Source organism: Schistosoma mansoni, chromosome 1 (genome assembly GCF_000237925.1).
Source record: "Schistosoma mansoni strain Puerto Rico chromosome 1, complete genome".
Taxonomy (NCBI): domain Eukaryota; kingdom Metazoa; phylum Platyhelminthes; class Trematoda; order Strigeidida; family Schistosomatidae; genus Schistosoma; species Schistosoma mansoni.
In genome coordinates this window covers 15263593-15289951 of record NC_031495.1, presented here as the reverse complement: position 1 = coordinate 15289951, position 26359 = coordinate 15263593, and the positions used below count along the sequence as shown (strand labels likewise).

General features: G+C 32.1%; 1 protein-coding gene across 1 annotated transcript in view; it reads left to right on the top strand.

Annotated features, from left to right (window-relative positions):
• Smp_034920 (putative dynein heavy chain) overlaps window positions 1-26359 on the top strand; it is a gene marked incomplete at both ends in the record, with an annotated part of 71644 nt that overhangs the window by 30706 nt on the left and 14579 nt on the right. The window contains 11 exons of the mRNA XM_018793408.1: window positions 1989-2120; window positions 3895-4116; window positions 8334-8531; window positions 12037-12290; window positions 12946-13143; window positions 14912-15272; window positions 16879-17190; window positions 19532-19945; window positions 21299-21528; window positions 23634-23964; window positions 25480-26357. Coding sequence (XP_018647924.1) covers window positions 1989-2120; window positions 3895-4116; window positions 8334-8531; window positions 12037-12290; window positions 12946-13143; window positions 14912-15272; window positions 16879-17190; window positions 19532-19945; window positions 21299-21528; window positions 23634-23964; window positions 25480-26357 — 3530 coding nt within the window. The remainder of the gene's footprint in view (window positions 1-1988; window positions 2121-3894; window positions 4117-8333; window positions 8532-12036; window positions 12291-12945; window positions 13144-14911; window positions 15273-16878; window positions 17191-19531; window positions 19946-21298; window positions 21529-23633; window positions 23965-25479; window positions 26358-26359) is intronic.

Genomic DNA, 26359 nt, shown 5'->3' with positions numbered 1-26359 from the left:
TTATATCTTATAACGAATACGGTACATTTGACGTAGTAGGTTCGAGCTTATTAGCTTGAACATCTCAACTTTGATAAACTTGGGTTATAACATAATTTTTACCCCACTTGTTTCTCATTATCCAAAATCGACATCAGTGACTAATGATATAGAACTACTGATTTTCATTGGTAACTTCTTCTTTAGTTACATCTTTATTCATTGGTATAGGTGCTTTGTGAAGATTGTTGAGTTTCGTAGTGTACATCACAGACTGACCATAGTTAGCCAGCCATTGAGAACCAAGAATTACTAGATAACTGTTTCGCCCTGAGATGTGACTCCTCAGTAGTGCGCATCTACGAATCCACTTGCGTTCAAATGAGAAGCCTTAACCAGTAGAATGAGACCATGTAGATAGTATGATACTTACTAGTCCACAGCATCGAATGATGATCGACTAATATCATGAAATATAAACTATTAGTTGTCAACTCGTAGATTTAAAGTTTAAGCGCTCCCCTCAAGATATAAAGGTCCTGGGTTCGACCTAAGGTGAGACTATGAATGCACGCTCCTGAAGAGTTCCATATTTAAACGAATTAGCCGACTTGTCCTTCCTGATTCTCAGTGGTTGGTCAACCAAGGTCATTCCGTGTTGTGAACAATAATAAACTTTTATTTTCCCTCATTTGTCGTTGTTTATGAGAAATAGTTAGATTTTACCCACATTTTTGTGCTTATTCTACTAATGGAAGTAAAATATACTAAACCGGTTCAACAGTTTATTGTAACGTTAAGTTTTAATTATAAACAATAAATTTGGTGAGGGACAAATTGAACACCAAATTTATTTCCGTCGTGTAGCTGAGACATTAGTGACCTTCACTGACATACATACGAATAGATTTCAGTGGTTACCGTTGTTATGTGAATAACTTTCACTCCAACCTGATTTTAAGTCATAGTACGAGTGATTAACTCGGAGATATAGATAAGCCTATCAGTTTTGCTTCAGATCTTGATTACACAATCACTTTCAGGATTTAATCAGACAAATCTCTAGGCGTCGACTATGAGTTTCGAGTGGATTTTTAGCGAATAATGATAATGTAAATAGAAACTAGGTTGGGACAATGATAACCAACTAAGATATGTTCATAATTAACTGAGTGGAGAAAAACGTTGGAAACATTAGTGAGCAGTAAATTCAAGTTAACTGTCATACTTTTCTATATATAAATAATTTATTGGATGTGTTGAAAAGGCTGCACACTAATGATCATGAACAACAACATTGTGCTTTTAGTTAAGGTATTAATTTCGGTCTCTGTAGGATTCAACTTTGAAGTCAGTAGGAGGATATGTAAAGAGGTTACTATTCTACTTTTTGTACACTCTGGTGGTTTCATGCAATATAGTCGACAAGTAAAACCTTCATTATACGATATATACGTCTTGTAGCCTTATTTAATCATCGCTTCAGTAATCCATCTACAATTCTGTTTAAAACCTACATGAGGTATGTGGAATGTTTGCGGGCACATGTTTCAACAAAATGTGTCTATAACTTTATAAAAACCAGTGTTCCTCGGTGATTTGAATCGGATATAAGTGAATAAATTTATAATTCCCTAAAATTTATCCTTACTAAGGTTATCTAGAGAAACTAAATAGTCCCTGAGTCTTTATGATAGTCTCTGTGAACAGCGAAGACTTTTCTGGACAACAATCAACTGAATACTAACCTTATCAACTCTGTGAGTTTTAATTGAGTGCAACCTATAAAAGCTGAATCATAATACCCGGCTTTTCCCAACAGTTTTGTATTTTGGCTTTTCCTACTATTCAAATAACAAGACGTTCCTTTCTATTTGACTCTACAATTTACTGATCTTCATCATTATTTACATCATGATTTGTTTTCTTGCTTTCTCTCTAACTTACTTCACAAAACAACATACCCCCTAAATTAATTAATTAATCAATCAATTAATCAATCAATGGAGGAATTATCACCAACTAGTGATATAAATTTGGTGAAATCATTAATGAATTTAATTGATTGTCATATAGCAGAATTTAAAGCTGATAATAATTTTACACAATTTAATGATCATAATTCAAGTGCGATCGTTGAAGTAAGCTCAATGTGTTTGTGTGTTATACATATTGTGAAATTATTATTTTTACCATTATTATTATTATTAATTTCAAGTTTTGAACTATGTGTTTTATCCATTTTGATTTAGGCAACCGGGTAGTATCACTGGCCTCACAATTATAATATGGTTCGTAGACAATTACACGGATTTATACATAGTAAATGGGTTAAAATATGAAATAGACTTCCAAATATCGGACCATCTACATCGGTTTCAGAAGTCAGATAGTATCACTGCCACATCCCACATGAGATACATACTTCATAGTTAGTTAAATAAATGAACCTGTAGTTGGTTTGTAAGTTAGAAAATCAAAATAACAGAAGGTATACGTCAACTATTTTAGGATTAAGATAAATATATACTTAAAACAACAACTAGCAACAGGATATATACTTTTGTGATAAAAACTGAGGGATAGGTTAGTGGTCAAGTCATCCGACTTACAACCATTAGGTCACAAGTTCGAGACCAGATCCGGCTACTTCTATTAGGGCAACCGGGTATTATCATTACTCCTCCCAACTAGAATGTGGCTTATATTCAACTACCTGGAGAATGAATTAATTTATTTATACGAATATCCCTTCATCTACTTCAATGTGGGGGAGATGGAGTAGAATAATTCAATCTCATAAAACCAGCACTTAGCATATTAGGTCATTTTTTACTTCTGGTAATATGACTGGCTTCCAAATAAACTGTGTGTGTTATATCCTAGCGAAGATATAAGTACGGGTAACTTCCAGGATCTATTAATGGACTATTATTCTATATATATTCTTATTGTTTAACTATTGAGTAATTAGATTGTGTATATTTATATTCATCTTATTATAAGCTTCATTTTGACCTATGAATTATTATTATACGATTTACTGTCCATAAATTATATTCAGTTTATTGATTATTGTCTCCCACGTTCACAACCACATTTGGCTTGATCTTGTACAAATATTATTTTCTTTTTTATGGTGTGATGCAGTCTGTCTGTCTGGTATATAAACCGCATAGCAGAAGCTTCATTCGGTGTTTTGGATTCCATTGGAAGGGCTAGGCGGACGAGGAACCAATAAGGACGCTAGACTACTCATACTGGTCGAACGTCATTGAGTTGGCATAGTGTTAAGATTGGAAAATTCGTATTTCGATTGGTGGATAACTCACGTGATAAAAAGCCGGGCATGAAAACACAACAGATTGGAGACAGCTTCTTTTTTATAAAGTCACAACACTTATTTTATGGAATAAAATTCTGAAGTATAAAGTGATTTGGGATTCATCTCTATTGGCACACCTCTTTGTACAAATTATACTTGTAATTCATAAGGATTCTTTATTAACAGACAACATTGTCTAGATGATATATATTAGAAGATTACTTTGACAAATGATATGAGATTTTTAATTAATCCTGTTATCGGATAAACCTTCAGACTATTGAGCCTAATTCACACTCCTCTTGAGTAGTGAACCATTAAGATATACTACTGATAAATAAGAAAAAATGACAACATAATTCGTTAAAATAATGAACAGATACAATAGACAGTGAAAAGTTGTATTAGATGATAATGATGTAATAAAATGAAATATGGCCTCCAAGAAAACCCCTACTCTGACTGATTCACAACTAAGCATTAATAATAAAATTCCGTATGCTACGTTTCTGGAACATTCAAGAGGTACTGTCTTGTATGACTGTTATTACTACATAGTAGATTTACTTATTCTATGCTTTGTCTTCCAGTGTATATTCTTTTTTGCTTACGTTTGGTCAATCGGTGCAACTACAGATAAAGATGGTAGACAGAAATTTGATAAATTAATACGTGAATTAATGAATGGTGGTATGATGGAAGAGACAAGACAACGACTGGCACTAATTGAATTAGTTCCACCGCCAATGGAAGATTATAAATGTCCATTTCCGATTAAGAAAACAGTTTATGATTATAAATTAGTAATGAAGGTTAGCTTTATTCAATAATTGGAATGATAACGATTCGTTTATTGTTAATTTTTCCAAAACGATATTCTTCGATCTTTTCCTATTAGATTATTATCTTTGTAAACAGCTTGGTTGGGAGATGAAAAACGTGTCTGCGTCACAGATAATACAAGTTGGCAAAAGCTAATTGGGCTTTATGAATTCATTCTGAGATTCCGTCTGACACTAACCCACTAGAAATGATAAAACTTTTGAAGATAAGTGAACTGATCAACACGCTTAACTAATCAGTCTAAGCGATCATACAAAAAAATATGCGTCAAAATGTTCCGTTTAGAAAGAGCGAAACACGTCTTAATCATTGTTGAAGGTTAATAAAACCACTGTTAATTCTATTACTGTTTTCACTAAATATAATTATGTCATTTGCGTATTTTATTTGAACAAATGAATCTCCAGACAAAGTATCGATTCCTTATATTTTTTTTCAATTATATTACTATGTATAACGGTTTTGTGAACGTTTTGAAGGAAATTCTCATGTAAAACTAACATTAACTAGATTTCATTGGATGAGACTAATCAACAGAGTGCAACTGGCAACCAATGACTAGTGAATTCGAACTTTATACTGAAGTAATCTCGCAACATAGACCTTTTGGTATTCACTAGTTATTTTCTGTAAAATGACTGATATTTATGACATTCTTAAAGAAGTTAAGAATTTTACTACATTATATTATTAGAATATTACTGTATCGTTGGTACACATTATTCAGGAAGATAAATTAAACTTTCCGTTGGTATCTGATCAATCAAAAGTATCACTAATTTGCTAGTTAATAACGACTAATTGACCCTTATCAATTTGAGCATGATTTATGAAATATAATCTGGCAAGTGAATAAAAAATTCAATTATCTAACCAAACTAGAGGTAAAAATATTCCACTGATTCATATATATACTCATGAATGAATGAAAGACAACAATGATTTAGGGCGAGAAGATAGTTTTGCTTACAAAAATATAGTAATCCATAAAACATTTGTTAGTATATCTAATTGACAAAACTATTTAAAAATGATTATCGGAAAGGGGGTTTTGTGGAGACTATAGTAATTTAATAGTTGAATTCATGAGTCGATTAAAGCTAGACCACCGTGAAAAGCCCGGAAACACGGGACGGCATATACTAGGACGAAACGGCCGTCCAGTGCTTCCAGGTTACTCATGGTGGTCTGGCTTTGATCCACTCATGAATTCAACTATTAATATTTAAAGATGAGTTTAGTATGGGAATCATTATTTTTGTTAAATGATGTTCAATCGATTTATTATTGTCTAATTGTACAAAAGGAAGACTAAAATCAAAATTAATGTGTAAATTGATCTTGACTTTTGTTCTGAGATGATAGGAAATATTTGTAACTTAGGATGAGAATGTTGAACAATTTGTGGTCTCCGAGCTATGTGATTTGATTATCAAGCTTTTTCCATGTTCTTCTAAAGAACATCATCACCAAGTTCCTCAAAGAGAAGTGAACTATTCCCATTTCTCTACAAATCACTAACAGCTTGTTGTGTTTAAATACAGTTTAGTAGGCTCTTATCCATAACTCTACGGCGATCGTTTGTAGATTTGTTTTGATTTTCTCCTCTCATGATCTGAACTCTGAGTTTTCACTTGTTAATCCTTTACCTAATCGGTTGATAAATTTGTTGTTATTATTTTAAACACACAAACATTGGTAAAAAGAGACTCCAAATATATACACGCCACACAAATCAAATGATTTGTGTGAGAGCTGGAGTAGTGCACGGGTACCCAAACCGAAGCGGGTGGTTTCCTTAGGGAGCCACACCCGGAGCTTTTAACCTAGTGATCTAATCCACAAGACAGTGGAGCAACGTTACGAGATGCATTGCCATGGTAGCCGGTGACCAACAACAGGTTCAAACGCCATTTGTATCCTTAGGATCCTGGAGCCTATGTGTACCATTAGTTTGAAACCAGGGTTTTCCAACTACCCTAAATAGGCCCTCGGTGTCAACCAATCCGGTGAAAGCACTGGGCATTCGTTTTTCATCCTCTCAATTTTGTAAACAACACCCCACCGCGAGAAGGTAGTGAGTGGGACTTTTCCGGAAGTGGCTGTATAAGCGTGACCATCTGAGAGCATTTTGAGAAGGAGATCCTTTTCTCCCCACTCTCGGTCGTACCGGGACATTTAGGGGCGATATGAACTTGACTATATTATGTCGTTTAATAGCTAACTTGTATTTCTTTCTTTTACTCCATTTGCATGATTTTAAAAACAAACAAATAAACTGATTAGTCAAGATACCATAAACAGCTACTAGAAACATTCAGGAAATACTACAATATCTAAATTATACTTAATAGCTGTACACTAATGTAGAAAGTTAGACTTTTGATAAATTGGTTGAATATCAACTATCTACATTCATTGTACTAAAATTTCATGGAATAATTTATATTTTTATAATAGAACAGAATTTTTAACAATGATGTTGAAATGTTAAATAAAGTCCGTCAAACTGTCTTAATTCTGTATTTTTGATAGGCCAGTAATAAAGAAGGAATGGAAGATGAAGTAAGTTGTGTAAATGAACTACTGGACTGTATTTTCCTTAAAAAAATAAAACAGCAAATAATAAATATATGTTCAATGATAATAATTATTTATTTCAACACCTTTCTGGTATATTTCGATGAATATACACTTGGATATTATTGATTTACAGCCTTGAAATAGTACTTTCATCGTTTCCATCCCATCCCTCCCAAGGTGGATGAGAACGAAAATATACTGTTTTCAAATCATAATTAGTTTCACTTAGTTTTAAATTAATTGTAAATGAAAGGAATTCTCCAATCTCTGGTTGGCCTATGTTTATTCTAACGATGATATCGATTAAATCTAAGAACTATCAAGCACTTGGCTTTTATTTATTTGGATCATACGGAGTGATTAGGATAGTTCTTATTGGGGTTTAACATGATCTGACCAAGGAGCACTGAGAATCTGGTTCATTTTAGTTCGATTTTTTTAAGTGACACCCAACAGTGACCCACAAAAAATTAAACCTAGTTTTCAGTAAGTACATTACATTTAGACTATCGAATCGTAACCAAGCGATCCATATCTTTAACTGAAGTCATAGATCCACACTGCTATGATGTTTGCGAACGGGAACAAAACAACTGTTTAATGTCTTTTAGCTTTCATTGGTTTCTACATGGAATTTCATTTTATCAACCAGTCAGTCCGCAGTCAACGTAGAATCTAGAAAACACTGTGGATCGGCTTTGTCATAACATCAGTTTCACCATTATAAGGTAGAATTTAAAAAAATACCAGAGAAGTTGGGATAATAGTAGTTCTAGTGATAAAATGTCATGATATGAAGAATATGGCTTGAAAAGTATGAGTGTGGTAACCAAGACAAAAGATTATAAAGTAGTCGAGAAACTAAAACTCTTTGGGAAGACAAAAAAATGAATCTACATCATTTTGACCAATTTTTATCTGTTTTAAACTAACATCACAATTTATTGGTCACAATTATCGAATGGATCACAACTAGTTGTCTACAATTATCAAAACAGTTCAGACCGAGAGTCACTAGATTTATAGACTGGCACCACTTCTTTATTTACTCATCCCTAGATTTCTTTTAATCTAATTCTACACCAATCGTCATTGTGTACCAAAATATGCGGTGGTGAGGCATATTTAACACATATCCTAGGGTAATAAGAATTAACTTCCATGTAGACTAATTTACCAATTTACGTTGTATGTAATCCCAGCATTACTCACGCGGTAGTTCCAGTAAGTGTGGAAAATCCTTCGAAGAAATAATTGTTTGATTTACGAACAGTATCTGCTTTCAAAACCACGTTTCTTATCCTCAAAAATAGAACAGAGCGAACTAATTTTCATCTAATTTGTCAAAGTTTCTTATTCGCCTTTACTGATCACTCCTGGTGAAATTGCTAGTCATCAGTGCAAGAAAATACAAAACTTGTGCAAACTATCAGCGCATTACCCCTTTATTTTCAACGATTCTAGAGTTAGTGCACAATCAGAATTAACTCCAAGATTTAAGAAAACATCCAAATCGCTTTTACTTAATCATATTTTATTAATTAAAAGACAATGATAACCGTTCTTACCCTTCAAATATTATCATTAATATTTTTAAATGAAGATCCCAATTAACTGGGAGTTGTGGACAGAAACTGTACGTTTAGCACCACCAATACCCAAAGATGCCACTTTCAATGAAATAATCATACCAACAGTAGAAACTGTTCGATGTAATCATTTACTAAATTTATTTATTCGAAATGGTAAACCATCATTATTTATTGGTCCAACTGGTACTGGCAAGTCATGTTATATAATGGTAAGTCAATTTTATTTGTCGAATTGTTTGTAAATTATTTTTACCTGATTTCTAAAGTTATCTACAACATTTCCAATGTTCGGTAAGTGCGTTGTATCTAGAACCTTCCATCATTTAATCTTTTTTATTTATTAGATAAGTGCTGCATACTGGAGTGTAATTTTTGTCCAAGACTTTGTTTCAATCGTCTTGAGTTATGAGCAATTATCTGCTTATATAACAAAGTTCGACCTACCCAATGAAAAATACGCGTAGAGTGAAGTTAGGAATGAAAATGAAATCTCTAATTAAAATTACCCTCTAACACATAGTACTCATTAACTGAATAAACGGATAAATTGACAAAGGCTTTGGATACAACACATTAATTAGATATTGAAAACACTAGGGATAACCTTAGATGTTATTCCTTCTAATGATTCACAAATAGGCTCATTTTAGCTATAGTTTCAAATTACAAGATCTATTTCACTGAAAGTTCAAATGTTCCAGAAAACCGATTTCTGATCATACAGAATTAGTTTTTATTTCTTACAAGTTATTTAAATAAATTATATATTTGTAATATCCCAATGAGTAGAAAAATTAAATTTTCTGACGTTTCGTGACTCAGTGCATGCCACTTCTTCAAAGAATAAATAACCAAATTAACATTAATCCAAGTTTAAATAGTACAACGAAACAACACGAATCGTAGGTGCTATCAATCAAAAGACAGGTTTGAATAAATCAATGTCATGTCATTTCGGTCAACGTGATTCATAAGCGACATGTTTGTAAATTTGTGTGTGTGTATGTGTGCATTGTTAATGATGAAAAATGTGTGACCTTTATGGTGAGAAAGGATAGAGTTTAATTTGCAAGGTAATGGTGTGAATTGGAAATAATATCAGACTAGGTGACTGGGATAGATAGTCCAAGTACAGTTACTCTCCTTTCTTTGTAGTTGGAAAAGCCTTTTTGTAGTATTTTGATATTCTTGAAATCAATTTGATGATTGTTGAAAATGACGTGAACTGCTATTGCCGATTTAATTTGAATTCTATCCAGTTCTACAGAATTATTAGGAGGTTTCTTTGTGTACCTAATATGTTCTTTGGCACGAGTCAAGATTTTGTGAGATGACTTTCCAATATAGAAGGCATCACAATCGACACAGCCTAATTTGTAGACGCAGTTCTGTGTAGACATGAGTGGGATCACGTTGACCGAAATGACATGACATTGATTTGTTCAAACCTGTCTTTTGATTGATAGCACCTACGATTCGTGTTGTTTCGTTGTACTATTTAAACTTGGATTAATGTTAATTTGGTTATTTATTCTCTGAAGAAATGGCTTACACTGTGTCACGAAACACCAGAAAATCTAATTTTTCTACTCATTGGGATATTACAAATATATTATTTATTTATTTATAACAATCTACCTAATGCTCAATTTATTCAAAATTATCAAATCAAAACTTGGTAATGATACTTACAAGTTAATTAATTTGGTAAAATAACTCATAGTGTCATTGAATAAGAAAAAGAGAATTCAGCGAAGAAAATTTTCTTTCCAACGAAATCATTTACTTAAGCTGTGCCTTCTTATAAATAGTTATATGGAAAATATATGTCTACGGGAAGCCAGGAAAGATTGCATTATAAATTGATTCGATAATAAATAACAAATGAGGTTACGGGCTAATCAAGGGGTAAGGAAGAAAATAATTTATGGATTAGATAATAGTCCAATTGACAGATATGAAGAAAAGCGATAAACACAAAGGTCATAATAACAGGCTGAATAATAACATGAAAACTTGTATAAGGTAATAATAATAAATGATTAGAGTTAAAACTGCAAAATATCGATAATAATCAAATAAAAGTGCAGAAAAAAACAACAACCAGAAACATACCCATTAAGGGAATTAGGGCAAAGAAGGGTGAGAGGTTGGACAAATCGTTTCTGCACGCAAAGTTCAGGCTTGAGTTCGTGGATTGTCAATGCCTCAGCAGTGCATAAAATATTGATTCGACCCCCCCCCCCTTCGATCCGGTTCCTTTGACTCTATAGATTACTTTAAAAGAAGAGTCTTTTGGAGCGATGTGTCCACAGTTAATTAAATGCTCCTGTATCGAACTAGTTATCTTTTTACACTCTCCTTTTAAGAGCCAACCCGGATAGTGTTCCGAGATGTGTTTAGAAAGTGATCACTTTGTGCGGCATATGTAACGGTGGATTAGTACGTAACCTCATTTATTATTTATTATCTAATCAATTTATAATGTAATCTTTCCTAGCTTCCTGTAGACATATGTTTTCCATAAAACTATTTATAAGAATGTACAGCTTAAGTAAATGATTTCGTTGGAAAAAAAATTTTCTTCGCTGAATTCTCTTTTTCTTATTTAATTTATTAATTTGTAGATTAATTTACAGTCTAACTAAAGTAAATAAAAATACAGTTTACCTTGTACATTATATCCATACTGACATAATTTAAAAATATATTTATGAATTTTTACATAGAAATTTACTACTTATTTCAATGTTTATCATTTAATCTGTTCTAATATTATGTTTAAATATAAAGCAAATTAGTCATCTACGCCATCCGCTAATTCCTAGACTATACAAGTGAACGCTTCATCGATATCAACTATATAATTAAATTATTCTTGTTTTCATATCGACTATATAATACGATTATAAAATGAAGCCTTATATAGGATCATGAGTTTTAATCTCTCATGTTGACAGAAAGCTTTCTCAGCAAATCATATTTTTCATCGACATTTACTTTCAACTTATGTTACAAAATTATATCATTTTTCTGTTTGTTTCATGAAAAATATTTCGGTTGGTACTAAGGTTTGTTTTCATTTAAGGTGCAATTTTCTTATTGCAATGTGATGGCTAGAGCTAATCAGCAGGACACCCTGGATACGGATTTCATACTCTTTGGGACTTACCAGAAGGGTAAATCTGCAACTTTGAAGAAACTGATGCTCCCTGGAGGACTAGATCCTCACGAGAAGTCATTCGCAGTCCGAATAGCTCAGTAGTAATATGTATGATAGTGAGTCTGAGTATTATGAAATTGAATCCGTCAGGGAGCATCAGTTTCCCTAGATTTCGACGTTGTTAATGAGTGCCAATGATTTCGAAATCTAGGTCCACGGTTTTTTGTCAAGTATTTTCAACCACTAATTTATATCTCAACATAACTTACACAATGTCAAGTAACTTGGACTAGTGACCACATTGCAGTTTGATCGCTAGAATTCAATTACCACTAAGAAACACTTGATAAACATGAAATTGGTCATTATTCAGTCATTAATCAATTGTAAATTAACTCAATGTTACGAAATTATAGATTACACAGAAATAACTACCAAATATCTCTCTGTTTATCTGAATATTTTTTGAACTAATATTACCTCATAGTTTGGTATTTGTTAACAAAAATTAATTATATTCACACTTTTTTGTTTATCTTCATCAATTATAGGATTTTCTTATGAATAAAGTGGAAAAAGACATCTATAAGCCGCACACGCTGAATTTTTCAGCACAAACTAGTGCAAACCAAACACAGAATATTATTTTGTCGAAACTAGATCGTCGACGTAAAGGTGTATTTGGACCACCAATGGGTAAAAAAATTATTGTATTTGTTGATGATTTGAATATGCCAGTAAGAGAAACATATGGTGCACAGCCTCCAATTGAATTATTACGTCAATGGTTGGATCATTGGAATTGGTATGTAGTTCATCATTCAGTAAATTTATATCATTCTAATCGTAACCAGAATGTAATTACCTTATTTGTGGATTCGAAAATATCTACTCAATAGTACTGTTCAGTGCGACTTACCTATGGGATTGAACTCTTGCTACTGAGCACTAAAATTTCTGAACAGCAGTCTCTAGTTTCCACTGCTTCTCCACCTGATGTCAATCCATGAGAAAGTTTGTCTTCAAAATAAACTCATAACCCTCTAACCAACAGACAAAACAATGACGATGTGCTGACTTAAGACTAATTATGTAATGGGTTCTGAAAGTTCAACTGATAAATGATGATGTTGAGCGTTTAGCTAAGTCAGTAGAAAGACTAATATCACTAATTACATTGTATGATTGTCTCTCTATATCACAAGCAGACTGAATTTGGTAATATAGGTCTCAAATGTCAAACTCAAAAGAAGAAGAAATAGACATAAAGACCTCAGTTCATAATTGCACACTGTTGAGGGGTTACCTACCGTGACGAACTAGTTGTTCAGGGCTCTCTGATTCACAATGATCTTTTAACCGATATCAACCCGTAACTCGAATCATCTACAAATTTGTATTATCTTCGCAAATATATAGACCATTTATAATGAATTATTTTATTTAATTGTTATATTAAGGTATGATTTAAAAACGAATGAAGCGATCCGATTGATTGACCTACTATTCATTGGTTCTATGGGCCCACCAGGAGGTGGACGAAATGTTATTACTCCAAGATTTTTACGTCATTTAAATATTGTAACTGTTAATGAATTCGATGACCATACAATGAAAACAATATTTACAAGAATTATGGACTGGCATATCACTGTAAAGTAAGCCTCAATGATAATATTTAAGAAAGTTTATACACACATAGAATACAAGATTATTTATATTCATTCAATTTATATTGATACTAATCCGACCATCTTCATTGTTTACATTAACAAAGAGTAATCTGAGATGAAAATTAAATTCAATTAGTATTGTTTGTTTGAATCTTCCCATTGATGTTTAGGACTGCAACTGGTCAGTCTCGAATTGGCATGTGTGCATAATGTGCGTATTGCCTCAATATAGCCTTATTTCACAAGCATTGTAAACAAAGATGGATAGTGGCTAGCAGTGGAGTCCCAAATAAGACGAAACCCGCGTCCTGGATTCCACTGCTAGCTACTATCCATCTTTGCTTAAGATGAAAATTGTTTCGCTGTGATTTTTTTTATAAAATTTTAATTGAAATAAAAAATTCGTAGGATGGTATGATCTATAAAGTCTACCTCAATCACTAGCATACCGCTCTTTAATGTTTTTTAGCCAACCTAAATAGATAAAGCGGGAAAGAAAACAAAGTATGAAGCTCAAATTTATTGAATGAATAATCTTATTAGGTGATAAGTATTTAATACATTATCGAAATGACCGAAATAATTCATGTGTAAATGATGAATTATGGTCTAAGTGGATAATCTAATTGATCTTTGAATCTTGTCTACTTGTATCTGACTTACCATACAACTAAAATATGCTGTGTAACTTGTTAAGCTCTCTTCAGTCTGGTTGGTTTATTACTAGTTTGATTTCGAGCAATCTGATATGTTTTAAATTTGATCTTTCCATCAATTCAACACAAAACAAGTTGAGTCGAATAATCATTTTTTTCCCAGTCATTGGAAAAATTTATTGACAGTTGTAACTTATGTAGTCATTTAAACAATTGAATAGTCAGCTAATAATAATATTGATATTAATGAGTAGTTGTATATATCAATCGAACTTTGACTGTCAATAAAGTCGGTTAACCTACTTTTTCAATGTAAACGTTTCACATTCATACACTGTATATTCTATATATAATGAATTAACTGAAATCATGTAGGAGGTTAAGGAGACAGGATTTGCTGAATATTGGCCTTTAATACTTTGTTTAGCATATTGTAATGATAAACCAACCGGTTGACTATTTTAATTTTATACTTCTTTTAAGGTGTTATTTGAAATCAGTAAGCTTGAAGAAGTAAGTACAAACCTTATGCAAGTCATCATAATATTGAATCTGAAACATCTTTGTTTTAACAAAAGAGTGAGACTGTTTGAATATTTGGAGTTTATCACCGCGTTATTTCTTTTTGTAACTCCCAGATTTTTTTTACAGTATCAGATATAATGCTTTATCTTTTAAAAGGACATCTATGAAGACTATAAACCTAACTGAAGGAAATAATCAGTTAGTGTTAAATCTTATGAAAAATAGATAAGACTTCAAGTAGGAAGTGTTTACCAATATGATGCACTTATTTACTTACTCTTGCTAATAAAAGACAACTAAATTTGCTTCTTGACAAACAAAGTTCGCTTCCGTTTTCACACGAAAGAATACAATTAATCATAGAGGACATCATAAAGATTTACTGGGAATTTAAGTTTGATAGTCTATTATCAAACAGTTAATATTTCTGTATCACAGTAAATCAGTTCTATTAGTATGTTCAACAGATTGTATAATGCTTATAAATATAGACTTTATCGAGTTAATATTTATCATTGATATGGTCAGGTGTGATATACTATGATAACACTTCTCCCTACTTTTCATTACAGAGGATTTAGTCCAGATTATAAGAAATTGTCAGAACAAATAGTTGATGCTACACTTGAAGTATATAAAGCTGCATTACAAAACCTGCTACCAACACCCACCAAATCTCACTATCTATTTAATTTACGTGATTTTAGTCGTGTTATACAAGGTATTTTACTATCGGTTCCTGAATCCACAGAAACATTAGACGCTATGAAACGTTTATGGGTTCATGAAGTATTTCGTGTTTATTATGATCGTTTAGTTGATGATGCTGATCGTGAATGGTTATTTAATTTTATACGACAATCTGTTAAAACGCATTTGGAAGTAGAATTTAATATATTATTTCAACATTTAACGGGTGAAAATGAAACTGAGGTAAAAATGTTTGATTATGTGTTATAAATGATGAAGTTTAGTGCGTCTTAATAATATTTGATTTAACTTGTAGGCGGTATTTGTTACTGGCTGTTCACATTGAAAACCTAAGGGTGGTGGACAACTGTTACATCTCCGTATGGGAAAACTCGACAGTATGCATCAAAACACTTTCCAATTGTTGAATCTAGGACTTAAACCAACCACTACGTAACATTTTAATCAGTACTATAATCCTTTGTTCACCAGCGACTTACTTCAAGACAGGTCCCAGAATTTCCAGTTTTAGGTCGTTACTGGTAGAGTTCAGACTTGTTTGGAGTGAAAGTTATCATCAGTGTTAATGGATAATCTTCATTCCAATATTATGAAATGTTTACCGTTTACCTAATAGTTAAATGCATACCGCAAGACTTGAGAATACTGGGTCCGAATCCCAGCTATCCATAAATGCACACCAATGAGGGCTTCTATGCGAAGACAAAATGGGTGCTCAGTGATCCCTGGCTTTTAAATGTACCTCGATTGAGATTGAAGAGTGCCAGAAACCACTGATAAATTAAGTTAGTCCCCACAGAATCTCTTTGTCAATAATATTTGATTTATCTAATTTGTTTGATGAATATGAAAGACGTTGTTATATAATGAGCCAAAATTTATTCAAGTCTTGATACCATAACAGTACTAGTTGTCTTCTTTTTTAACTAAAGGTTGGGCATCACATCTTGTATGTTCAGATGAAAAAGTAGGATTTTCAGTGCCAGGATAAAAAATAACTGATTATGAACAGTTTACCACTAGTCTGATTCAATCTAAAACCCAATAAATAAGTGCATTATTCCAGAAGTAACAAAGAAGATAAAACTTTAGAGAAAACTGAAAAACTGGTGTTAGTTTTGAGAGGAATTTTGTTCAGAATCTATTGAAAAACAGGTTATCTTGAACCACAGTAATTCACCTTTCGTGACAATGAAAACACTGTGTACACTCTAGAAGACACTAACCAGAGATCCTACACTTCTTCATCTAAAGAAAATAACTGACCTCAAAGTTTAATGACATGTGTTTTGTCTGACTATCATGTTCCATCTTTTCATATTGCTGTTAATTTGCTCAACACTCTGTGTAGAGATTGATAGATCTTGCATTTAGTCACAGATTCGTCAATTAATTTACCATTGAACCGCGAAATTCTTTGATGAACTCTCGTATTTTCAAATTCATATATTAGCTTGTCGTATAAAGTCATAATCTAATGATGCATGCGAACAAAATATAAGTAATTTACCCTTATAGAGACGTGAAACTAGTGATTCGAATGAAGATATTTTTCACAATTTAATTTACTGAACACTTAAAAGTTTTGTGTTAGTTTAAAGCAGTTGCATTCCATTTAAACACTGTTATATTTAGCCTAGGATATCTCCCGTTGAACAGCTTTTACTACAAAATTCTTTTGTGACCCTATTATGTGGATCACTTGTTAACAAGGAAGTTTTTTAAAAGTATCAATCTTTTCATGATGTACTTTTCGCTGTGTTTCTTCTTTTTTAAATGACAGACTGCTTAGAATAGTGTTTCTCTATCTCCCATATAATTCATTTAGGTTACAGAAGATCATCTTCGATCACTTATGTTCTGTGATTTTGCTGATCCTAAGGGAAAACGTAATTATGCTGAAGTCCGTGATGTTGAACAATTACGTAAAGTAACTGAAGCTTACTTAGAAGAATATAATCAGTTGAGCAAGAAACCTATGAATTTAGTTCTATTTCGTTTTGCTATAGAACATGTATGTCGTATTGCACGTATATTAAAACAACCAAGATCCCATGCATTACTTGTTGGTATTGGAGGATCAGGACGTCAATCACTTACTCGATTAGCTGCTCATCTATCAGATTTCGACTTATTCCAAGTACGTTGAATATCACCTAAGCTGTGTATATGTGCACTCCAAGAAATTTGTACTAACAAAGAATTTCTTTGTAGCAATTCTATTTATATGTTAGATAAATTATGGATGAGATGGATAACCCTCTCCTTACTGTACAATAAAATATTAGGATCTTGTACAAAAATCCGTAAAATGTGTATACCATTGGGACAGTTTCGTAGTAACTTAACCATTTATATGAATGCTGCCGCTTACTATTAAATTTTATAGACTGTATCTAATATTCACTGTAATTCTATAGGTAGAAAGACTAAGGTTTAGCAGTTATTGATTCTTGTGAAGATGTAAATATATCTCAAAGAATGTATATTCTCCTAACTTCAAGTTGTATTACGTAGCAGTCCAGATGATACTGTTGTTGAGCTATTTTGATCACTACTAATTGTATATGAAAGCGTTATGAATATGGATTTATGACAGACTGTTAACGAATGGTATGGAGTCGTTTCATTTGTTCCTGGCTTCTTTTGTTTTGCTGGTGGCTGTGGGCTAGGTTAAGAGTCGTTTTGGGAGAGGAGATTATAGTACAAGTTCATTTAAAAGTCATTTAGCATAACTTAAGGCAGATTATAATCAGAATCTAAGTCTAAAAATAAAAGCCATAGTGAACCATAATGCTTCAATATTTAGTTTGGTTGAAACTACGAAATACGGTTCGACTAACGAAGCAAAAACATTCAACTTAGTGTTTATTTGTGTGGTTTCAAATCAACGCGGCTATCGAAATAGTTTAATAGTTTAATCAGGTATACAAGCTGGCATTGTCATGTTAATAGAGTTTTCTACAGTATATCACCATTCTTTGCATGTCAATGTTTCTTCCAAGCTCATTAGTTTTGAATTCATATCATTTCTCCATACCTTACTCCGGTCTACAAAGATAGAATTAAATTATTTTTAATATTGATGTCTACAGAAGTTAGAAAACTACACTGAAATAACTGACAAATTTAATTTGTTTATTTGGACAGATTCATTCATCATTAAAAAGACTTTAATCAGTAGATAATTTTGTTAGATGTCTCACATGTAATCTTTTTCTATTTAATACAAGTATTCTGAAATACTTGATCACTTTGAATTGGAATTAACCAGTTCACGTCCACTTACAAAAAGAAGTAAGCATATTAAAGTGAAGTACAATGATGGTCGATTATACACTATTAATCTACTTTGATAATTGTTTTTATAACTGACTTACCGCTGGAACTAATTGCTATTTTTGAAGAGATTACGAGATCAGCTAAAAATCGGCGAACAGAACGAAGGATCAGCGAAACAATGACAAGTCAGTTAAACTGTTTCTATGAGTCCAAACCCCGTTAACTAGACGCAAAAGTCCAGATTCAGATGAAGGAAAGTTTATTCTACAAGCAGTCAAAAGCACAAACAACAACAAGCGCACAGCTTAAACGTATATAAACAGCATAAAAATGTCTTTGAGAAACATCACAAAATAGCATATTAAAATAGGAAACCAACCAATGACATTTAGGGTCCTTTCAAGTGCTATATACAATTTAAAAGTAAAAACGGGCGCCTATGACGCAAAAACGAGAAATTCAAATTTTCATAATAAAATTACAAAAAATAAGACGTTTACCAAGTGAGTTCTGGGGATCTAACATTTCTAACATCAGTTGATCAGGTTACATGAATTTTTCAGAACACATCTAGTAAAACATTGAATAGGAATAATATATTTGTAAAATCTCAGTAAATGAATTTGAAGTAAATCCAACGTTTCGCCTGGCAATCTGGTCCAAGCTTTTTCAAGGAAATATAATCAGAATTATCGAATATAAATAGATACATGGTTCTTCGTTTCATTGTACACTGAATAGGTTATCCAATCAACGTTAAAAATGTCTATACTAGGTATATGTATTAGTGTGTAAAAGATTTGTGATGTGAAATGATGTGTTAAGATAACATATTGTATATATACATAAGTGGTGAGAGGCGAAATTTAATTTTCATAGTTCAAATCATGAGTCAATTGAAGCTAAACCACCATGGAAAACTTGGAAGCACTGGACGGCCATTGGCTTCCGGCTCAGTGGTCTATCGGTTAAGTGCTCTGGCTCGAGACTGGTAGGTCCTGGGTTCGAATCTCGCGAGGCGGGATTGTGGATGCGCACTGCTGAGGAGTCCCATAATAGGACGAAACGACCATCCAGTGCTTCCAAGTTTTCCCTAATGGTCTAGCTTCAATTGACTCACGCTTTCAACTATAAATTATTCAATCATTAATTTTCTTACTTATCTAAAGTTACAATTTGTTTCTTCCACTATTTTATAGGTCGAAATTTCTAAGAGTTATGGTATTAATGAATGGAAAGAAGATTTAAAGCATATATTAAGAAAATCAAGTGAAACTGATAATCATGCTGTTTTCTTATTTACCGATACACAAATTAAACAAGAAAGTTTTTTAGAAGATATTAATAATTTATTAAATGCTGGTGAAGTACCTAATCTTTATGCAAATGATGAAAAAATGGAATTATGTGAAAAAATACGTCAAATTGATAAAGCAAGAGATAGAAGTAAACAAACTGATGGTTCACCAATATCATTATTTAATTATTTTATACAACGTGTTCGTGAACAATTACATATTGTATTAGCATTAAGTCCTATTGGTGATTCATTTAGAAATCGTTTAAGAAAATTCCCTTCATTAGTTAATTGTTGTACAATCGATTGGTTTCAGGTAAATTAGATAATTAGATATTCTTTTATATTTTTTAAATATATCAATTTAGTATTAGTGTAGTGAACAAGAATATGAGTGGGGACAATTGAATGTATTTCAGCACAAATTACAGACTGTCTCACTAAAATTTGATAACCATACAGTTAACATTCACTTAGTATTGTTTGTTTGGATCTTTCCATTGAGTCCCAGATTGAACATCAACTCTGAGATGCAGGTATATCCAGCTGACGAGTCCCAAATAGGACGAAACGCGCGCCCTGGATTTTAATGCCAGCTACTATCCATCTTTGCTTACATACAGTTAACAGTTAATTTACAAAATAACAATCAATTGTCTCAATCTTGACTTTTCCTTCTGCAAATATCAGTTAGCCTTCTCTAATATCATTGTTCATGCATTTTCATACCGATTGCGCTTCGTTCCTTTTCTTTCCTTATCAATCTTCTGATATTTGTAATATTCCAATGAGTAGAAAAATTAGATTTTCTACTCATTAGGGTGTTACAAATATATTATTTATTGATAATCTTTATTGTGTTTTGTGGATCCGGTGTGGATTCCCTCAACATACCCATTATGTCAAATTTTTTTAGAATAGATGGTTTATGGCTAACAGTAGAAACTAAAACTAAACATGATATAAATATCATACCCGTGAAATTTGTGGATAATGCAGCGGCGTTTGGAGCCAAAGGTACTGGATTCGAGTTCGAATGTGAATATCAACACTGTTCTGAGACTTCATTCAACTAATGAATCCCAAGTAGAACGAAACGTACGTCCTGAATCCCACTACCAACCATGATCCAACTACTCTAATTAGATAATCATTATTTGTAATAGTCAACACTTTCCTATTGTTGATATTCTGAACTGAATTAGTCAGTTCCCTTTTTGGCATGTATGCTTTTTCACTAAATGCGTCTATATCAGATGCATTTACGAGTCGGTTAAACTTTACATATTAACAAGAGGTAGAATCCAAGATACATTATTCATCCTTTGCGAAACTATTCAAATGGATGCAATTTCATCCTATTGTTTCTCGTTTCACTGAAATTCAACCTAGTACCTAATACCTCAAATGACGAATTAGTTATTCAATAAATTATTAACTGACTATTTATTATTTTGTGTAGAGCATATCAGATATCATAAACTTCAAGTACCAATCGAATTTCAATGACTTCTTTGTTCCATTAAGATTTACACATAAAGCTATTTTACTTCTATCTCAGGGATCAATTTTAATGTAGAAACCAATTTTAAATAAATATTTTCTTTAAACTTCATTAATTATCATATTTTAACTATTATAAATTTGTTTCTTTACAATAACTTACAAGGCATGGCCAGAAGATGCTCTAACAGCTGTTGCTACACGTTCATTAAAAGATATTGATATGACAGATGAAATTCGTAATGGATGTATTGATTTATGTAAATATTTTCATACTAGTACATGTAATCTATCAACTCGATTTCTATTAGAATTAGATCGACACAATTATGTAACACCTACATCATATCTTGAATTGATTACAACTTTCATAACATTGTTATCAAAAAAACGAATGTAAGTTATGTAGTTTTCTTTCATGTTTTTTTACTTGTTAAGATGTAAAATTATATAACTTAGAATCTGTAGTTCAAATGATCAATTTACAGGTCTAGTTTATCATGTCTAAATTCATTGTAATTTACTCGCTTTACTCAATTATAATGGCATTCAAATTGTTGAGTGTATACATTCCAAAATTCAACTTTATTCACCATGGTTTCATATTCTCTGATAAGTCTTGGTGATTGAACGCTATATTCGGATCCTAAGCTAGTCTTGTAACCCCCAAGCTAGAACTACGCAAAGACTTAAACACGAGAGAAAAGGCGCAATATATATGAGAAGCACTTTCCTCCAAAGGTTCCTTTTATGTACAAAAAATATAGGGTTTTTATAGTATTTTTAGAAGTCCTTGGGTTTTCTTAAACATTCTAGAATACTACTAAACATAGTAGCAGTGTAGTAACCAGCCAATCAGAACCTCTACATCTGACTTTTCATTTTCGTGATGTTTCTAGTAAAACTTCTAGTGAAACGCTGATTGGATGGAATGCTTCTTAATGTTTCCAGAGCTTGTCATGTCTATTGCGAAAAATTTTCGGGATCATCCCAACATTCTCACTTTCTTTTTTTTTAAAAAAAGAAACATCTCGATATTTCATTTTTGTTTTCCTTTTTTTTCTTGCTTTCATAAAGTATAAATATTATATATGAAATTAATTTCTCCTAATAAGTTTCTGTCTTTTTGTTTTATCACTAATTTTCTCAGCTCTTCACAAATGATTACAATGTTAACATGTTGTATTCATTTTTTTTCCTTTTTATAATGACTGTATAGGAGTTTTGTTGTCATTGTGTTGTTTATATTGATTTGATGTAACAGGGCATTTTGATTTGTAATAACACTCTTGACTACTTGAATTATCTCTGTAAACTATCCTAGTTGATAATGCCATATTTAAAAATTGACCGTTTACTGTTTTATCTACGTTTATTTGTTTATAAATCACATTTTGTGTAAGGATGGTCAAATCAAGATGTATCATAGGTTCATGAACACATTGACTGTTGGACTGAATCATATTAGTGGGTGCAGACCATCTAAAGTCGTAGTCAATGGCTGGAGACGTTGGGTGACATGGCCCATAATGACTGGTTAAAAAAGGCGAATGTATCCACTCTTTATCCTCCCTTCAATCTTTAATTTCTAATTTATCTTATACGTTTAAATTCCACGAATTCATATTTTCCTTTCAAATTATAGTGTCTATCCCTAATGTTTTCTAAGACCACTGATACTTTTACTACTTCTACTACTCTAGCATCTCGCTGTGCTGATATGATGTAGTAATTTGAACCAATATACATATAAGCCAATTTTTAACTTGAATATGACTGACTAACTTTAAAACACGAAGGTATATCTTTATTCAAGTTTTTTTCTCTCTGTCGACTGAAACATATGGACTAAAATATATTTAAAAGTTAATTTGTCCACTCTGATCACAAAATTCAATCATCTTCCAATTCATCTAAATAGATCATGAATCGATCAATGTTAGACCACCATTAAAAACCTGGAATCATTGGACGGCCGTTTCATTCTAGTAGCGTTCGAGCGCGAGACCAAAGATCTTATGTCCGAATCCCATGTGCATGATCGTGAATGAGCATTGCTGAGGAGTCCCATACTAGGACGAAATGGTCATCCGGTGCTTGCAGGTTTTCAATGGTGGTTTAACATTGATTGATTCATGATCTCAATCAGAAACTTAAAATAATGTCAAAATTAGTATACTACCATATTAGAAATCGCATTTCTAATGTAAACCATTGATTAAGATGATTATGGGAAACAGCCTGAAACAAATATTAATAATAAACAATGTTTTAATACTCTGGATTCAATAACTAGGTTACACCTATTGCATGACGTTTAATTATCATAGCCTCGTGAAACTAAATAGGTGGAACGTGCTCCGAAACAGACGCTTATTAGGTGATCATTGATTATCCATATTAATGTGACACATCTTTACAGTATAATTATTTTTCTAACATGTAAATCTTTGGATTATATCAAATATCTACTATTTCGTTTTGTTATTTTTTGCGTCAAGGGAAGTATCAACTCAGAAAAGTCGTTATGAAGTTGGTCTGGAAAAATTAAGTAGTGCAGCTAATGAGATTAGTTTAATGTCAGTGGAATTACAATCACTTCAACCAAAACTTGTACAAGCCAGTAAAGAAGTTGATGAAGTTATGATTGTTGTGGAACAACAAAGTGCTGAAGCAGCAAAACAAGAAAAAATTGTACGTGTTGATGAAGCGGTTGCTGGTGAACAAGCAAAAGCTGCTGAAACAATAAAAGAAGAATGTGATAATGATTTAGCTGAAGCAATACCGATATTAGAATCAGCATTAAAAGCTCTAGAAACACTGACACCGGCTGTAAGTTAAATATTATCAAAAGTATTTACTAAATGATGAAGTTTATTGTTTTTCATCATGGGCTAGTATCAGCCAATAAACTAGTAAAAAAATACTAAATCACTGGATGATTTTTTCGCCTTAGTTTGAAATCATGTATAGGAAGTATACACTCATGAAGAACATAAAAAGCACCTCTGAAGTAGCCACCATCTTTGTCTACGACTGCATGAACATCATTCTGCTGTTAAATAACAAGACATAACTTCGTTTTCTTTTTAATGCATGTGAATAACCGTGAACGTGAGTCTGATTAGGAAAACGTCTCAATATTGGACAGATGAAACACAAAGAAAAACGGAGGATTGTTAGAAACCTGTCAATCTAATCAAACATCAATCACTAAACACATCAAAATCGACCAAATCTATCAGCTGACTAGGTAAAGGATTAACAAGTGAAAACTCAGAGTTCAGATCATGAGAGAAGAAAATCGAAACAAATATACAAACAATCACCTTAGAGTTATGGATAAGAGCCTACTAAACTGTATTTAAACACAACAAGCTGTTAGTGATTTGTAGAGAAATGAGAATAGTTCATTTCTCTTTGAGGAACTTGGTGATGATGTTACCTAGAAGAATAATGAAATCTTGATAACCGAACCATTCAGCTCAGAGACCAAAAACCTCTCAACAGAATTTCCTTGAATTTAAACTAATTTATTTTACTTCTTTAAATATATAGCTTAAGTTCTTTCTTATGTAAATATTTAAAAATGAACAATATCACTTCTAGGCAAAGATGGATAGTGGCTAGCAGTGTAATCCAAGACGCGCGTTTCGTCCTATTTGGGACTCGTCAGCTGGATGTACCTGGATCGTAGATTTGATGTTCACTTCTGGATTTTTTTAAGATTTACACCAAAACGATAAAGCTCCTAGACTATTCGTTGACCTCAGTCAACGATGAAGTGTGCATAGTTTGTATAATTACTGAAATAAAATCTAAATGATAAGAAGTCAACGCATTAATCTATCATGAAAGTGTGTTATCTGATTCAAAATTAATACTTTTATGTTTTTCATAGATTTATCCACTACTTTTTAATAAATAACACCTAATGTGAACTCCATTAGGTGAAGATTTTAAAAAAAGTCCTAATGCTATACACAGAATGTTCACAGATACATGTGGTATTCACTTCACTATGTACTCATTGGTATTCATAACCAAATTCCACTTATACACTCGAATTCATATCAATAGAAAACTAATATTTCTCATTATAACATAATCAGAACTATTAAATAGGAATAATATATATTTGTAAAATCTCAGCGAATGAATTTGAAGTAAATCTAACGTTTCGCCTAGCAATCTGGTCCAAGCTTTTTCAAGGAACTAATTGATGGAACTACAACGATTATTGCAATCTACGAGTTATACTGATTTTCTATTACAAAGTTATCATACTATTATTAATTGAAATTTCTAACTACATATATATTCAATCTATTTTAATTTACTTAACAGGATATCACTATTGTTAAAACAATGAAATCACCACCAGCTGGTGTACGTTTAGTTATGGAAGCTGTTTGTGTTTTAAAAGGTATTAAACCTGATCGTATAAATGATCCTAGTGGATCAGGTAAAAAAATTGAAGATTATTGGGGTCCATCAAAAAAATTACTTGGTGATATGAAATTTTTAGAAAATTTAAAAAATTTTGATAAAGATAATATATCATTAACAATAATGAAAACAATACGTGAACGTTATATACCAAATCCTGATTTTAAACCAGAACGTGTTGCAGTTGCTTCAACAGCATGTGAAGGTTTATGTAAATGGGTTATAGCTATAGAACGTTATGATATAGTAGCAAAAATTGTAGCACCTAAAAAAGAAGCTTTAGCTAAAGCAATGTCTGAATATAATACAGCAATGAATGCATTAAATATAAAACGTGCCGCACTTAAAGAAGTACAAGATCGTTTAAAATTATTAACAGATGATTTAGAAATGAATAAACGTAAAAAAATTGAATTAGAAAATAAAGTTGATTTATGTACCAAGAAATTAGAACGTGCTGAACAATTAATTGGTGGTTTAGGCGGTGAAAAATCACGTTGGACAGAAGCAGCTAAATCACTTGGTAAACAATATACAAATTTGACTGGTGATATACTTATATCAAGTGGATTAGTTGCTTATTTAGGTGCATTTACATCAACATTTCGTCAAATACAAGTAAAAATTTGGTTAAATGAAATTATGAAATATTCAATACCATGTTCAGAATCATTTAGTTTAGTACATACATTAGGTAATCCAGTTGATATTAGAGCATGGAATATTGCTGGTTTACCAACAGATGATTTTTCAATTGAAAATGGAATAATTATTGCGT